The following is an 18,127-nucleotide window of genomic DNA, read 5'->3' on the forward strand; positions in this document are numbered from 1 at the left end:
TTTGTTATGAAGATATTTGTGTTTTCAAAATGGCGGCGGGGATGTAGAAAACTGACTTTTGTTGTCTTAAAAAAATTAAATTTTATAAGTCAAGAAAGACATTTTTAAAGAAGTTTTTATGTTTTTCTAGGGGGCAACAGGGAGCTCCTGAAACTTCTTGAGCAGATGAGTGACTAGGAGTATCTATTTTAGGAATTTTTCTTTAGCAAGTATAAGAAGTCAAGATAGGGGAAAGGCAATGGTCCAGAGGGTCTGAGGGGCTCTCCTTGTACAGGCCCATTAATGCCCCAGCTCCTCAGGCTAGCTGAGGTGAGGTGCCCATCCTAGTGAGAGGTAGCAGACCAGCGGGCGGGGACGAGTGGAGCTGGCTGGGAGGCGCAGGACAAGGGCCCCATACCTGTTCCACAAGAAGCCCTGTAGCCTGGAGTTGAGTCAAAAAATTCAGCCTCCACTTGTCATGCTCAGAGTCTTTCTTCTCGTATTTCTCACGATTTGTCCTGGCCTTATGTTGCTTTTTCGAAGGCCCTTCTTCCCACACCAGGATGTAGTCTGGGACAAAAAAATAAAAATGGGCTCAACTCCCAAACCCAAATGCCCCCAGAGCCCCGTCTGCCTTTTCTCTTCTGGGCACCAAGGGCTCCACGGAGGGGATTTCAGACCCACAGGTTTCCTGTGGTCCAGAATCTCTGCTCGAGATGGAGATCACGGAGCTCACCGACATGGCATGGCTTTGCCAGGGAGCAGCAGCTCAGCCCAGAAAAAAGCCTGCAGTAAACAAAACGTGTTCCTCCACAGACCTGGTCCTACGGAAAAGCAGAAGTCAGCCTGCTAGAGGGGGAAGCCTGAGCTCAACCCATATGAAAGGCTCACAGAACCAGCACTTACGTGGCCCAAGACTGGGGATTTCTCGAATGTGGCTCAGTCCAGTGAGACTCCCAGCTCCCTCTGAGATACTGCTCTCGGGCCGAGGCTCCCCCATTTTATATTTGTGAAAAAAGACTTTTTTTTCTGAGACCACGTTCAAGCATCTGCCTACAGGCACTGATCTGATTCAGCTCCATCTTCGGATCTGAATTGTCAGACAGGGTCGGCTCTCTCCCCCAATGTGAGTCACCTCCAAATTTGATAAGCAAAGCGCTTAAGCCACTGCATATAATGTCAGGCTGTTTTGATGCATTTCTCTGTTTTATTAAATGATCCTCCCCTTTTCCTCCTCCTTTGGCTCTTGGGGAAGGAGAGTGGGGAGAGATACATTTAATAGTTATCAATGGACTGACATTGGGGAAAAACTAATTAGAAACAAGAAATCTCAATTTAAAAATATTTTTTCAAAAGAGAATGGAGGAGGGGCAGCTAGGTGGCTCAGTAGATAGAGCCCCAGCCCTGAAGTCAGGAGGACCTGGGTTCAAATCTGGCCTCAGACACTTAACACTTCCTGGCTGTGTGACCCTGGGCAAGTCACTTAACCCCAACTGCCTTAGCAGAGATTTTTGTCAGAGACCGAGCTGGCCCCCGAACCTCCTGGATTGCCTCTTCTGGAGCCATTGGCATCAGGAGTAGTGTTTCCCTCCGTCCACTGGAGGCCAGATTGGAAAGAACCAAAGGAGAGGAAAAGCCTCTGGCATGGAGAGCTCTGACTGGCCGCCTTCTTCCAGCCAGGAGAGCAGCTGGACTTCTCCATGAGGACCTGAGTTCTTATTCTGCTGTTCTTAACTTCCATGGTGAGAATGATGACGACTCTCAGGATACCGGGAACCCGTGAGACGGCCTGTAAGACCTCAAACCGCCGTCCAGATGCCGTCTATTATTAGCTTCTGGGACATGTGAGCCCTTTCTTTTTTTTAGACTTTGGCCTTTGGTTAATCTGCACCTGTGATTCATCGGTCTAGAAACTCCCTCACCAACGCAGCTGGCAGCTCCTCTGTCACCCCAACAGGTGCCTGGGACACATGGCAGTTTAAGGGCTTTTCCCAGAGGTGTCGGAGCTAGGGCTTGAACAAAATCCTCCCAACTCCCAAACTGGGCCTCTCATGATTCAGAGGTTGGGTGGAGAGGACCTCAGGGGCCTTTGATCGCCTGGATTGAAAGTTAGGAAGCAAAGTCAAGGGAGTTTAAGACTCAAGGTCATCTAGATAGTGAATGCAGGAGGATCTGAACTCAGACCTTCTGCCTCCAAATTCAGCACTAAAATAGGAAGGCTTCTGGATCAGAAAAAAAAGAATGGAGCACAAAGGGCTACTGTTTAGAGTTCTGGGGCAGGCGGGCGCTGCACAGTCATCCTGGGGTAAGTGGTCAGGTTACCTGGGAAGGGAGGGAAGTTAACCACTGCCCAGCCCCACCCCCAGCTGGGTGTGTCTCAGCTAGGCCGAGAATTCTGTCCGGACCTGCATTTCCCTCCAGTGGCCAACGGGGAAGCTGCAGCAAATGTCCCCCAGAACCAGCTAGTTCTTCCCTGCCCTTGGCTCCCACAGGAGCCTCATTCTTGAGCAACATAAATCGTCTTCTTGAACAGGTTTATCAACTGGGGCAGAGAGGTGGGGGTGCTTGAGTATATGGGAGGATTTACACTCAGGGACAGAGCTTTCTTTAGAAAAAAGTTATACTAGAGACAATGTAATCAATCACTCATTTACCTATCCACCCACCCATCCATCCATCCACCCATACATCTACCACCTATCTATTCACTCATCCATCCACCCACTCATCCATCCACCCACCCATCCATTCATCTATATAGTTATCTATCCAATCCATTCACTCACCATCCTTCCTTCAATTAACACATCCATTCCTTCATCCATTTACTCATCCATCTACCTCATTCATTCATCTACCCATCCATTCATTTATCCAACCATCTGTTTTTCTGTCTAACTATAAATGTAAGCAGACAGGTAGGCAGCCATCTGTCCACCCACCCAGCCACTCATCCACCATCTATCCACCCATCCATCTCCCTATTCCATCACTGTCACAGGTTCTCCGGGTGGGACATAAGCTTTCATTGTTCACCCCCTCCCTCTTTCTTTACCTCTTTATCCTGGCACTACTCTTCAGACATGGGTCCTGCCCAGGGCTTTCTCTTGGGCCTCCTTCCCTCCCCATGGGCAGACATCGTGGCCATCATCACTACGCTCCCTACAACACTCAGGCTCTGCGCTCTTTACAATCATCTCCTTTCATCCTCCCAACCACCCTGGGAGGTGGCATTATTATCCCCATTTTGCAGATGAGGAAATTGAGCCCCACACAGGTGAAGTGACAAAATCACACAGGCTAGTGAATGCGGGAGACTGAACTGGAATTCCGGTCTCGCTGAAGTCGGGCCTGGCCCTCTGTCCAGCTTCCCCGTCTCCCCGGCTTGTTCCCATATTTCCAATTCCGCACTAGACAGCTTTGCCCGTATGTCCTGTCTACACCTCAAATTCAATGGATCCCAAACAGAGAGAGCCAGACTCAAATGACCTCTAAGGTCGCTCCCGAGGCTCAGTCTATGACCCCAGCCCCTTCCCCACAAAATCTGCCCCATCCTGTCGCAGCCTGCCGAGGGTCTCAGGCCTTCAGCCCTGTCTGGGAAGAAGGAGGAGAGGGTCCAGGTCAGCCCCGCTGGGTCCCAGGTGTCCGTGGGGCAGCGATTAGGTCAGAGATGGACAGGAAAGGAGGCGGGGAGGCTTTGCAGGTCAAAGTACCAGGGTGAGGATCGTTTGGGTGCCTCCACCTGATTGCCCGAGCCTCCCATCTGTTCAGAGAGTGCTTACACCTCCTGTCCCCCCTCACCGCACTAACACGCCAACAAGTGTTTTGGGGAGTCATCCCCCCCCGACTGTGGCCATACCTGCCCCCCAAACTCCTTCACTTTCGTGCTGCTGGTTATCCTGGAAGCGCCTCCCCTCCTTCCCACACCCTCCGACATCCCCCATCATCGCTCTGCTACTCCCTCTGTAACCGCCATTTCTGCTCTCCGAAATTACCGTCAGAGCTCCCTAAGTTGCTTCCCTGCCTCCAGCCTCTGGCCGGCCTTCTCTACCCAAGTAATCGCCTGTAACTTCTGATTAAAGATGTCTCACCATTTGGGCTGACTCCCTGTTTCCTGTGGAATAAAGTCTGAATGGCCAATTCTGGCCTCAAAGGCTTTCCACGCCTGCTCCTCCTCTTCCACTCTTCTCTTCCCCTTCCATCCCAGACATTCTCCCTCTCCTCCCACTTTCTCAATCTCAAATCTGGGCAGCAGGAGCCGGTAAGCGTGTGTGTGTGTGTGTGTGTGTGGCAGAACAAAGAGGAAACCGGTGGAAGTTTCAGAGGGGCAGAATTAGGTTCAAGGCTGGTCCACCCTGGGATGGATGGCCTGGGAGGTCAGCTCCATCTGCTGGACAGCTTCATAGAAGGTGTTAAGGAGGGGATCTAATTATGTCATAGATGCACGGGGGGATTCTGCGGCCCAGGCTATGACTTCTCACTCTATCTCATCTTGTACCATTTTTATCCCCATTTTTAACCTAAATCCTTAAGGACCACCTGCCCAAGCCCCAGGAGGACAAAAAAAGGACCTTCATTTTCCCCAAATGCCGTCCAGATCCTGCTTCACTTCCTGCCTGGTTCTGGGCCCAGCTCCCTGCACTTTTGTAGGCTTGTCCAAGACAGAAAGATGAACTAATCCTGCGGACTGACCGCCTGCAAAGTCAGAGTCTCAAAATTTTCCATCCCTTCCTCCCTGTACAAAAGCTTGGGCCAATTTCTTTTGCACTGCTGATTTCCCTCAGGAAATTTTTGTATTTTTTCCAAGGCTCAATAGAATTAATAAAATAGAAACCTTACATTAACCTTCTGTCAATAGGGAATAATTTTTCTTTCAGTGTGGACTCTGTACAGAAGCTAGAAGGAACCTTAGGAGTTACCTAGCCTCTCTCGTTTTACAGATCAGTAAACTGAGGCCCACAGAAGTCAAGTGAGTGGCTGAGTCAAGATTTAAATCCAAGTTCCTTCTGTGATCACAGGAAACGCCTTTGGTAAGTACGTTTGTTTCTTCCTGATTGGCTTTTGAACAAGGGTAGTTCCAGTTAATCTGTAGTTGGGTTGTAGTAAGACACCATCATGAACTATACCTGGGAGGAAGTTTGCTAGAAGGCACAAAATTACTCCCAAGTCAAATGCTGTCTTAAAATCAATAAATAACAAGCACTGCAGGATTTCATATCCTCTCTATTCCTGTCACTCATGTATCTATAAACATGTTATCCTCCGAAGAAGGGAATCTGCAAGTCAGCCTGTGCCTTTCTCAAATTTTCATCAAGGCTACCATGAATGTGTGCACAGACCACTTCCATAAATGTCAACCCATGTACGTGGCCAACGTTACCCGCCATTCTGAATATTTCCCTCTATTTTAAAAAAATTTGGAAAGATAATTGATAGCGCAAAGACTTCTGAAGGTAACAGAGGATTAAGGAGAACTTTAAAAATTTTATTTATTGAATTAAAAATGTTTAATATATATTGGATTGCTTACTATCTTGGGGTAGGAGGAGGAAGGGAGAGGAGGAAAAATTTGGAACGTGAGGTTTTACAAAGGTGAGTGTTGAAAACTGTCTTTGAATGTTTTTGGGAAAAATAAAAAGCTGTTATAAGAAAAAAATTCAAAAAAAAATTTACCAAGAGTTAATTAAACTCTTAAATTAATAATATACTAAATAAAAAAATAATATAATAAAAATAAACTTTAATTAAAAAATAGCAAAGAAATTAGCAGCTCCACAGGAAAGAGAGAACAGGGCTGAGGAATATGATAAATCCAAAAACCATGTGGATGAATTCCAGTGCAAACATTCTAGGATTGTCTTCCATCTGGAGAAAGATTAGAATCATGGTTAAAAAAAAAGTCACTTTTCTATGGAATCCTGAGGATACCATAGCATGTTAAATTCATTGGAAGTTTGGGGTAATGTTCTCACTGCAAGTTTTTCAAATTCAAGCTAAGATATTGAAGATTCAGAGAAGGTGAGAACTGTCAGGGGCTGCAGAGATCATGAAACTCTTCCCTATTGGAATAAAAGTTTTTTGAGGGAAGGAACTGGTTTTTTTTTTTTTGCCTCTCTTTTTCCCCTGAACCTAGTTTGGGAATATAGTTTTTAAAAAAAAAACATAAGAACAGGAAAAAATGCTTAACTACTGATTTTTTGATGTAGTAGAGACCTTCTATGCCTCTTATTCAGACCAGCAGGAAGATAATCCCATGCAAGGGATAATGTTGTAAAAAATTACCCAGGCATGGGTTCTGTCAATAAAAAGTTATAATTAAAATAAAATTAAAAAAAAGGACAATCCCAGTTTTTGAAACATGGAGAATTTGAGAATTAGACAAACATGGTAGTTGGGACTGGACCTGAATTGACAAATTATGTGGAAACAAAGAAAAAAATCATGAAGAATGAAACATTTGAGAAAGACACTTACAGAGAAAGACTCTTAGTTTTCCTGATGTCCCATCACCAGCAAGGATGGTAAGAGTTAGGGCTGACTAAAATGGTTGCCAAGGCCAGCCATATAAAATGGATACAAATCTGTGCATGGCCCATTAGGAACCAAAGACTCTTGGAAACGGAGCAATGCAATAGCTGATGTCAAGTCAGGAAAGGCCTTGATGGAAATTTGCTTAAAGAAGAAAGGTTTTCTTTTCTGCTCTATACTAATTAAATCACCATAAAACTAATTTTCCTTTAATCTTGAATTAAATTAAATTGAACATGTATTTATTTAATGTCTACTAGCTGCTCAGCACCTCACATACAAGGCAACATTAGCATGTGAGAATCCACCTTTACTTCTGGCCAGACTCCAGCTCCAGCTGAGCTGGCTGACTCACCATCTCTCTAAAATGATTCCCTTTGTCCCATCTCTAGGCTCTGAGCTGGCCCTGCCCTGAGGACCCTGTCACTGTTATTTGTTATGGCAGAAAGTATAAAAGAAGCTTCCTGTCTGTGGGGAGAGTTGCTTCAGATTCAAGGCTCTAAGTCAGGGGTCCTCAAACTACAGCCAGCAGGCCAGATGCGGCATCTGAGGATGTTTATCCCCTCTCCCCCAGGGCTATGAAGTTTCTTTATTTAAAGGCCCACAAAACAAAGTTTTGGTTTTTACTATAGTCCGGCCCTCCCACAGTCTGAGGGACAGTGAACTGTCCCCCTATTTAAAAAGTTTGAGGACCCCTGCTCTAAGTTCTGCTGTTTTATGACTGCTTGTTCTGCCCACCTGCTTGCTTTTTGCCTTATTGCCTCCTCCTGTCTCCTGGCTTCTGGGACTTTCTAAGCTTTGACTGCTCACTGCATTTGGGATCTTTTTATTTTTTGACCTCATCTTTATTTAGGGAGGCCCTGCCTCTTGTTTGCCTGCCTGAATTTAAATTCACTATCCTGTCTTTAGCTCTCTAGCTCTTGAATTGTGACCTGATCCAGAACCTGCTTTTCCATCTAGATCCCTGACCTCCATACTCTTCTTGGTTCTGGCTATTCCCTTAACCAATGGCAGACACTGATACCGGGGTCCTTGCCTTGGGGATAACAGCCCTGATGTTGAGGATCCATTCCTCTCCACGGTTTAGTGTCCTTTGCCCATAAGGAACTTACAGCTATTTAGAAAGACAACATGTACCTGCTTGAAATGATAAAAGCCTGAAGAGAACACACAGTAAGAGCTCTGGAACTTTTAGGGGAGGAAGCAAGCACGGGCTTTGCAGTCAGAGACCCCGGGTTCTAACACTACCTTGGATTCCTATTCCTGTGTGATCTGGGGGAAGTTACTTAATTTCTGAGGGAACTCCAAAGTCCCTCCTTATTCTAAACCTGTCATCCTTTGACCCTAAGTTCAGAGACAAAGGAAATTAATAAGTCGGGAATCTCTGAGGGATCCTTCCCGACAGGCAGCCATCCCTTCAAAATCTGGCTTGAGCTGATCTTTCCAGGATTATTATGTGGTTTTACTGTTTAAATTCTCTGTGATCCAGCTATCCTGGCTCACTTGCTGATCCTCAAAATCATCACCTCCTGCCTCTGAGACTTGATATAGGCTATGGCCTGGAACACACTTTGCTCTTCTCCATTTCTTAGGAAGCTTAGAGTCCTTTAAGCCTCAGTCCAGGTGATACCTCCCATAAGCACCTTCCACGCCTTCCCAGCACATCAACACCTGTGTCCAATTCTCTCACCAATCCATAAGCTTCCGCAAGGTCACCCAGGTTGGACTGTCTTGTCCAAATTCATCAACAATAATAATTTTAAAAATTATTAAATGTCTTTTGTATGGGAAGCCCTTTAGCTCTGTACAGCTTAAACGCTTGGGTAAGTTGGAGATCCTTTAGAAAAAACACAGTGCTTGCCCCCATGGAGCTTACAGTGTGCAGAAGGCATAGGATGCCTCAGTTCCTGTGATGGGCAAGAAGATGATGGCCTGGGAAGATGTCTAAGGGGCTTTGATTGAATATCTTGCTTCTTTTTTTATCTCTTCCTTTGGTTCTGTCAATGGAAAGAGCTTTCCATAGTAAGTTAGGGTTTGTATATAAGTGAGAAAAGTCTCCCTCCTCCTTTTCTCCTTGTGCCAACTAAGTCCCAGTTCTCTTCCATCCTGGTGATTACCACATAGTGAGGTTACCCTTGGTGTCCGGGCCCGGGAGCTCACCTATCCTGTCAAGCTCTGTGCTGAAGTTTGGGATGCTCTTGCCACTCGAGTGAGACTGACTGTGTGTTGTCACCTAAAAAGAAATGACAAACCGAGCACAAGCATCAACAGGGAACATGTTGACTCTGTTTTTTTCAGATCGTTTTTGAATGGAAGGTGGGGACAAGGGACATACTGAATGCTGTTCTGTTTCCTAGTGGGATCTGAAAATATAGCCTTTTAGCCAGAGAAATTAGAGTTCTTGGCTAACCTAGAACATTGCCTCTCAACTAATATCAAATTGGAGATTTGGAGAAGCTGCAACTCCATTCTAGTCGGTAAGTTGTGTTCCCTTCTGAGGGGATTCTAACACGGATATGGTTGATGCTGGAGACTTTAGTAAAAAAGTGAAGCCCAAAGAAGAGGAAAAAGAATTCTCTTTACTGCTTGGGGTCTCTTAAAAGGTTTTCTGTATTTGTTTATGGGTTTCTTTACATCTGCTGTGTCTGAAAGTGAAGAAAAGACTGACATATTTGAAATACATTTGTCACATTTACATGTTTTGTACATCTTAAGAGCTTCGGTATAAGTTGGGGACCCTGTCATTTATATTAGTGGAAATATAGATATGAATCATGTTCCAGGATTTCTCAAACTAAACTCTGGGTGGGAAATAATTTATTGATCAATAAGATTTATTAAGTGCGTACTATGTGTCAGGCACTGTGATATTTGGGGTAGTCCCAGGATTGTTGCGCCAGATCCACTGAGCTCAGAATTAGGAGATCCTGGGTTATTACATGGATCAATTTTTTTTAAATGACAAAGGTTGGCCTTGAGCATGGCATCTGAAAAGTATGTATGTAGTATAATATGATAGTAAGTATGAATCCTAGAGCTGTCTGTTTCTTAGGAGTGGGACTCTTGCGGGGCTGGGGTTATTTTGTTTCTTTGGGCTTATTTAGCACATCTGTGTTCAGGATGCTGCTTATTGTCCCAAAAGGGAAGGGTTGCCCGGGAGGCTCCAGGCAGACCTGCCCTTTTCTGCTCCGTGCCCAGATGGTACTGACCTTTGAGATTTTAAGAGGGTCCTTCTTACTTTCACAATGGTCTCCCTTTTCATTCCTGTGGCTAATGTTAATCAAAACTGGGTTATCATTTTTGCCAGGATTTTCCTCAAGCATCTTTTCTCTTTTATTCCGTTAGGAGGGAAAAGAATTCTCCATCTGTAATGAAGAAGCAACAGAGTGAGACGTGACTTTTCTGGGCAGCTCTGCGTGAGGGGACGGAGGATTTCCAGGCCCTCCTGATGTGAAGGAGGGAACTGTGATGACTGCTAACATGTGTTCCTCATAGTTAACCTATGAGGGAGTACTACTTAGCATTTCCATTATTATCTATTCATTAATGGCCAGCATCTTCTCTATAGTCTTGAGGACCTACAGGGACCAAAAGTCACACTTTGAGAGCCACTGTTCTAAGCAACAGGGAGCAACAGGTGGTCTTTGAGCAGGTGAGTAGCACAGTCCAAGCTGTAGAGAGGGACATTTACCTTGGCATTGGTGTGAAGTGTGGGTTTGGTGGGAAAGACACTGGAAGCAGGGAGACAATTAAGAGACTCTTGGTGAGATCCTGAACTAGCGTGGCCAGAAGTAGAAAGAATAGGCTAATATGATAGCTGATGGGAAGGCTGGATCAATTGACCTCAGTGCCTGATTGAGGAGGAGAGATGGGGCAGAGGGAAGAGTCCAGAGATTTGAATTATAAAACTTGGATGTTCGGGCTTTCCTAGAGGCTTTCAATCAGAGGCAGGATGGCTACTAGTTAGACAGTTTGTTATTCAATTGTTTTCCAGTTGTGTCCAGTTCTCAGTGATTCCATGTAGTGTTTCCTTGGCAAAAGTATTGGAATGATTTGCCATTTCCTTCTCCGGATTATTTTACAGATGAAGTAACTGAGGCCAATAGAATTAAGTGACTTGCCCAAAGCCATACCGCTAGCAAGAGGCTCAGGCAAGATTTGAACTCGGGTCTTCCTGACTCTGGGCCAGGCCCTCTGGCACCCCCTTGCTGACTCCATGTCATCTACATGGGATTTAAGGCAGGACTTGAAGAATTCCAAGAAACCAAAAGGTGAGTGGGAGGAAGAACATTCCGATAGGGAGGAGAGCCAGAGAAAATGCTGGGAGCCAAGAGATGACTATCTTGTTCATGAAACAGCCCCGAGGCCTGTGTTACAGGATCAAAGAACTTGCAGAGGTGAGTAAGATGTGAGAAGCCTGGAAAACTAGAAGGGGACTAAGTTAAAAAGCAAAGAATCTTATCTTTGATCTTGCAAGTGATGGGGAGATATGAAATTTATTGCCTAGGGTCATGACAGGGTCAGATTTGCACTTTAAGAAGATAATTTTGGCAGCTAAGTAGGAGATGGAGAGAGAATGGAGGCAGACAGACCCACCTGCAGTTCTTGCGATAGTTCAGACATGAGGTGATGGGAGTCGGCATCAGAGGGAGCAGTGTTGGAGGAGAGAAGGAAACATTGTCAGAAGCTGCTGAGAAGAAATTGACAAGAAATGGTGCAGAGGTGAAACCGACAAGAGATGCTGCAGAGGTGAAACTGACAAGAAAGAGATGCTGCAGAGGTGGAATTGACAACACATGCTGCAGAGGTGAAACTGACAAGAGATGCTGCAGAAGTGAAATCAACAAGAAATGATGCAGAAATAAAATCAACGAGAGATGCTGCAGAAGTGAAACTGATAAGAGATGCTGCAGAGGTGGAATTGACAACACATGCTGCAGAGGTGAAACTGACAAGAGATGCTGCAGAAGTGAAATCAACAAGAAATGATGCAGAAATAAAATCAATGAGAGATGCTGCAGAAGTGAAACTGACAAGAGATGCTGCAGAGGTGGAATTGATAAGAGATGCTTCAAAGGTGAAACAGACAGTCCTTGGCAAGAGATCATATATGGGGGTGAGAGAGACGTTGAGAATGACTTCTAGATTGTGAGCCTGGGGGACTGGGAGGATAGGGTGCGCTCTAGAGTAATCGAGAAGGCAAGACAGGGGAGGGTCTGGGGGCAATGATATTGAGTTCCATTTCGGACAGGTTAAGTTTAAGATGTCTCCCGGACTTCCTGTTGTGGTTTGTCCTTTGTTCTTGAAGGGGACCCATGTTATCATGGAATGATGACTTCATTTACAACTGAACTAGATTCAAGTGAGGCAGAACTTCGGAAAGTCATCAGCCTCATTCTCTCCTCCAGAGTCAGCAAAGTTCCTCTGCAGGACAAAAGTCTAGGAGACTGGCTGGCAGTGGCCCAGGATGTCATGGGTGAACTTAACCTTTCTAAATGAAGCTCTTTCCCAGGTCTCAGTTTGTCTAAGGCAACACCCATTCAACGACTAAGGACTAGGAAAGAATCAAGACAAAAGAGGATTTGACAATCATTAGCGTAGAGATGGCAACTAAATCTATGGAAGTTATTAAGATCACTCAATGAAGTTGCACAGGAGGAGAAAAGAGGACCCAGGACAGAACAAAGGAGAAAGAAAAGGTTAAGTCGGAGAAGAACCAAGAGAGGGTAGCGATATATTAGTTCATTTGACAAATTGGAAAGTTGAAACTCTTGGAGATTGAGTCAAATAAACTGGGAAAGGAATTTAGAATGGAACCAGGGACTTTTGGTCACTAACTCTTTTCTCCTTCAGTAAAAAAAAGTTGATTGCAGTGGCGAATTCTCAAACTGCAATTGGCCAGGTGAGAGGACAAGGGAGAAAACCGCCTGTGGAGCAGTCAAAAGGGGATGAGAAAGCATCGACAATTCTCTTGTAGGCCTCAGAGCACAATCTATCCCAGGATGAAAAATTCCTTGGGCCTTAAGTTTTAGCATCTTGAAATGAAACGTTCTGTCTCCTCTCTTGTTATTTGAATTTCAAAATCTGGATCCATTTACATGGATTTGTCTTTAAAACTGAATTCAGTGTCTCCTCTGTGGCTATTTGCCTAGCAAGATCTGGGAGCTCTGCTCTCTTTCCCCTTTCTCCTGCCCTCCAAATCTCATTTATTTGTGAAGTTGTAGGTGGCCTAGTGGGCAGAGCACCAGTTCTGGAGTCAGGAGGTCTTGAGGGGTTATGTGACTCTGAGCAAGCCATTTAACCCTGTTTTCTTCAGTTTTCTCATCTGTAAAATGAGCTATAAAAGGAAATGGCAAACCACTTCAGTATCTTTTCCCAAAAAGTCCCACATAGGGCCACACTCAACAACAAGAACAAAAGTGAAAGTTGTTAATTCAATAAATATCTGTCAATCATCCAAGGGGCAAGGCAAGAGGACAAAAAGAGAAGAGGATCTTGCTCTTGAGGAGTTTACATTCTCGTGGGGGTGGAGTGGGGGAATACTGCAGAAGTATACAGAGTGGTGTGCTAGCTGTAAGGTTTACAGTTAAATCAGAGATGGATTTTGTAACTTGTCATAGGGTAGTCTCTCTTTGGAGAAGTAAGCCCCTAGGGGCCAGGAAACAGTCCACAACATTTGTGGCAACAGTTTGTTGAGTTGAGTTGAGGGCAGGGTGTGATTGGAGGCAAAGACAATGATCAGAAAAAGCTGCTCAGGCCGTAAGTTGGAGCGAGGGCATACCAGGACTGAGGATAGCTGGGAGGATACTCTGAGAAGCAGCGACTTCACAGTCTCTTCACAGCAAGAGAAGAAAGAGGTCAAAGAAAGAGGAAAAGGATCTACATGTATAAAAATATTTATAGCAGCCCATTTTGTGGTGGCAAGGAATTGGAAATCGAAGGGATGTCCATCAGTTAGGAAATGGTTAAATAAGATGTGATATATGATCGTGGAATTTTATTGTTTTATAAGAAATGACGAGCAGGATGATTTCAGAAAGACCTGGAAAGACTTACAGGAAGTGATGCGAAGTGAATTGAGTACAACTAGGAGGATGTTGTACCCAATGATAGCAATATTGTACCATGAAGTCCTGTGAATGACTTAGCTGTTCTTCAAGACAATCCCAAAAGACTAATGATGAATCTGCCTTCGGTGAAGAACTGATATTATCTGAATACAGACTGGAGCATGCTAAAAAAAAACAAGTTTTAGAGGGCTTGCGATCTGCACCAACGAAGGACTTGCCCATGCCGGGGACATCAGAAATCCTTAAAGGGTCTAAGGTCTAAGAAGGCAAAGATATGTTTAATACGATTGAAAGGTCTCATTTGTTTTTCAGAGAAGAGTATTTAATGAGAAATGCTTCTCTTTTGGTTTAGGCTCCAGATACTCCCTCTCCTCTCTTCCCCCAATCTCCTCTGCTCTTCTGTTGGCAGATAAGAAGAAAAAGAAAAAGGACCAGAGAAGAAATGTCCGCACTCAGCCCAGGGAATGTTCCTTAGATCCACAGGAGCCTCGACTGAAGGCTGATCAGGACCCTTTGAGTCTAGAGATAATTCTTGCTCCCGAATCCTGGGCTACTTGTCCCCAATTTTAGCGACATTTTAGATTGTCTCACCCACTGGGTAAGTGATCTGTGTTAAGTTGAATTGGATAGAATGAGGACAATTATTTTTCCCCAGAGCCCTGCGGGGCCCATGAGAAGGCAACCCCCCCCGCCCCAGTTCATTGCCTCTCCTCCATTTAGAATCCCCTAGTAGACTGGACCAACCGCCTCCTCCAAACCGAGGCTCTCAGCCTTCCCACCGATGTGGAGGCTGCCCTCCTCCGAGATGCAGAAGCCCTGGCTGGAGCAATGAATGGCTGGGACTTTACAATCTATCCCCCACCCCCAGGAGTGCTGCAGGGCAGGAATGGACACAGGAAGGGAAGAAACCTCAGGCTTGGGGCTTACCCGGGGGGTCAAGAGCTCTGCTCCCCACTGCCGGCTTCCCTGCCTCCCCTGGACTGGCCTGGGGCCGAGCACCTTCAGGATCTCCCAAGGTCCCGGGGATGGCAGAGTGGCTGCCCCAAAGCCTTGCCGTCAGCTGTGGCCCCGCGGCCCCTGAGTCAGAATTAGCAGCAGCAGGCCCAGCTCTTGGACTCCCGAGTCTGTGTCTCTACCCAGGTTTACAATCCCTCCGTGCAGACTGTAGTCCGAATGACCCGTGTTCGTTTCCTCAGATGAGGGGATAATTTGGGTGCTGGATCCAGAGTGCCCTGGTAGTTAGAGGGCTGGGCAGGAAGTCTGCAGGAGGTGGGGGAGCCTGTCAAGTCTCCCTTCTCAGGCTTGTTGGGAGAGCCTGGGAGCTCCCTCTGAGCCTCAGGCACCAAAAAGCCCCTTAGTCAGGGAGGGCATGCTTTTTGTCCCTGGGAAAGGACTCGCCAGCAGAGGAAATTCTGGTCCTTGAAGTCTTGAGATTTATATATTTATATATGGAGCTAAATGAGAGCAGGGTTTGCCAGGCGTCCTCTGCGAGCCCTTTCTGTGCTTCCAGCCCAGCTGCACCGGACATCTGTTCCCAGACACGGAGGCCTGCTCTGGTGGAACTTCTAGACACACGGGGTGACTCCTGGGCCAGCTCTTTGGCTCTAGACCCGGGGCTCAAGGGCCAGGAAGATGGAGCTGGAGCTCCTGGGAGCGGCCCGAGCCAGTCTGTAGTCAGGATTCCCGGGCTGGGCGATTCTGTGGTTCCTGATACTCTACTCTAGGCTGAACTGTCGCTAAAAGCTGCCTTTTGCCCTTATTTCTTGGCAACAAGGGGCAGCGAGCCACCCGCCGGTAGGGAGGGCAGGAAGTCTGGGCTGGGAGCGCTTGCAGTCAACAGGTGGGAACAGTGGGTTGGATTTAATATAATCAAATTTAACAGAAACATAAAGTCGGGGAGTTAAAGAGAACCCGCCTGTACAGATAAGATGGAGGAGAGATTACAGTTCTCATCAAAAGCACGACATGTGGCAGCCACAGAGACTGTGATCTCAGCTCCTTGAAGGGAGGCACCGGGACCAGGAAGATGATGGCGCGATGCTGGACCACGTCCGGAGTCTGTTGTTCCGCCCGCCGTGTTTCAGGAAGGGCGTGGGTGACTGCCGGGGGGGCCTGGCCCATGCCACAGAAAGAACAACTGGAGGACCCAGGAGGAGAGAAGACTCGGGGCTGGGAGGGTAGACCAGGAGGGGCCTTGGGGTGTGGGAAGGTGCTCGAGAAAAGAGGGAAGAGACCTGTTTGGGCTGGTCCCGGAAGGAAGAACCAGGGGCGGATGCAGAAGGCCCAATTCTGGCTGGAAAAACCTCCTAACGTGAGAGCTGTTCAAGGCTGGGATGGTCATTTGGCAGCAGTTGGTTCTTGCTCCCTGAAGGGCTTCAGGCAGAGACTAGGGAACCCTTTGTAGATAAAACCATAACTCGGGAGATCCTCAAGGGCCTTTGGGTCAGATTGGAGATTCTGGGAATCTATGAACTCGGTATCTTCCGCTGGGAGCTTTGTGCCTTCGGGACAATTACTGACAAACTTTTGGGCCCCAGTTCCCTCATATGAGGGATCTGGAGAAAATCCAAGGTCTGAAGCTACAAGGTCCCTCTCAGCTCCAGTCCTGTGACTTTCCCCGCAGAGAACAAGGCTCTTTGTGAAGGACTGCTGACCCATCAATCTGTCAGACACGCTCCTGTTCATTTGGAAGCAGGGACTCAAAAAAGAATGTGAAAATAGAAAAGGAGAGGGAAGGAGAAACAGGAGGAGAAGACAGAGAGAGGGACAGAGAGAGGGGGGAGACAGAGACAGAACAAGAGAGAGACACAGAGAGAAACCGTGAGAGGGAAAGATACATAGAGAGACAGAGAGAGGGAGAAGGGAGGAGACAGAGACAGAAAGAAAGGAGAGATGGGGAAGGGAGAGAGAGACAAAGAAAGGGGAGAGAAATAGAGACACAGAGAGAAACCTAGAAGACAATTCATTTCTACGGCCAGTTATGTTGGGAACTGGGTGGGTTTAATATCAAATTCTTTCCCCTACACTTTAAGGTGAAACATGTACCAGAAATCTGTGCTGTGATTATTGAGTGGAACAAGTTTTTATCTCCTTATAAGTTGCTTTTTCCCGGAGAAAAGATGTTTGTCCATCTGTTTGTCCATAGATCCATCATCCATAGATCCGTCCTCCAGCAGACGCCCATGGAGCACTGTTTGGGGCCTGGTGCTCAGCAGGACAGAAGCAACCCCACATTTCCCTCCAGGGTCCCTCCCATAACCCCAACCCCAGTGCCCGTGCGGGTGGCAGAAACCGCTTACGTACATGGAGCCGAACTGTCTTCTCTGACTGGTTCGGGGCCTGTTTGACTACAGATGTTTGGCCTGGAGAGCTCTGGGTTCCTAGAGCCCACCTGCGTCCTGCCTGCTGCCTGCCCAGCACCTTGTTCCATCACAATCTGTGCCCCCGGCATCACAAAGGGGGGCCACAAAACGGGCCCGGCTGAGGGGGCAGGAGCCCCGCTGGCTAGCCCCGCTTTCCCCGAGGAATAATCCATCTCCCAGCATTTAGGAAGCGCCCATTAAGTTCTGGGCTCTTGGGACAGGAGTGTTCTCCTGGGGAGATTCCCCAAGCCCGGGACCAGGAGTGTTGGGCCGGAGGGAGCTCAGGAGCTGCCCGGCCCAACCCTCTCCTTTTAGGAGCGACCGCTGAGGCTGGAGGAGAGACACAGGCTACGGGGCTGGGAACTGGAGTCATGCTCTCTCATCCTTGGTACCGTGTCCCCTCCCAGAACCACAGGTATTCCTGTTCTGGGGTAGCCCTAATTTGGAAGGGAGACACTTGCGGAGAGATGTGCCCTGCTGGGCTGAAAAGTCATTGTCACTTGCTTATCCAGGTGGCCAGCTGCCGGAGGACGGGGACTTAACCACAGGTGAAACAAAAGGTAAACGAGAATGGAACCTTAAACTGGAGGCCGGTGAGCTCGGCTTCGATTCCTGGCAAAGTTTTATAATATATAATTAAAGGGGTGATCAGTGACCTTCTAGAAAGGGATTAAAGGGCCAGGGTGGGGTAGGGAGACAGCCCATGGATTCTTCTGTTTTCAGTTTATTCTTTGGTTTTACTACACTTGAAATGATTTTATTTATTTCCCATCTTTTAATATGGTATGTAGGCTTTAAAAAATGATGATTTTTAGATAGATGATGATGATGATAGATGATTTTTTTCTTGACCCCTTTTCTAGGATACTTTTTTTTTTTTTTAATGGTATATACTTTTAAGTTCTTCTTTTTTGATCTTTTTGTCACCGGGTGATGGGGTGGGAGCAGTTGAGCAGCCGTCAGCATCCTTCACTGGTGTAATTTCCCCCGTGTGGGAGCCTGATTCGAGACGGGCAGATGGCATGGAATGGAAAGTGCCCTGGGGAGATGTGGACCGTGCCCGAGCGGGGTCTTGGCTGGTTTAGCCATGTCTTCTGTACCAGACACTCCCCCTCTCGGCTTCCCACAATCCCGCCTTAGTCCCTTTTGTTGACAGGGTTGTTAAAGTGGTAAACATGCTGTAGATAG

General features: G+C 46.8%; 1 protein-coding gene across 1 annotated transcript in view; it reads right to left on the reverse strand.

Moving 5' to 3' along the window:
• Positions 1 to 17,711, reverse strand: part of ANO7 (anoctamin 7) — a 65,115-nt gene extending 47,404 nt beyond the window's left edge. Inside the window, exons 1-4 of the mRNA XM_031957479.1 lie at positions 16,881 to 17,711; positions 9,717 to 9,872; positions 8,668 to 8,740; positions 398 to 549 (exon numbers count right to left, since the gene is read on the reverse strand). Coding sequence (XP_031813339.1) covers positions 398 to 549; positions 8,668 to 8,740; positions 9,717 to 9,830 — 339 coding nt within the window. The 5' untranslated portion in view covers positions 9,831 to 9,872; positions 16,881 to 17,711. The remainder of the gene's footprint in view (positions 1 to 397; positions 550 to 8,667; positions 8,741 to 9,716; positions 9,873 to 16,880) is intronic.
• Between the last annotated feature and the right edge of the window lie 416 nt (positions 17,712 to 18,127).

This window comes from Sarcophilus harrisii, chromosome 3, assembly GCF_902635505.1.
Source record: "Sarcophilus harrisii chromosome 3, mSarHar1.11, whole genome shotgun sequence".
Classification (NCBI taxonomy): domain Eukaryota; kingdom Metazoa; phylum Chordata; class Mammalia; order Dasyuromorphia; family Dasyuridae; genus Sarcophilus; species Sarcophilus harrisii.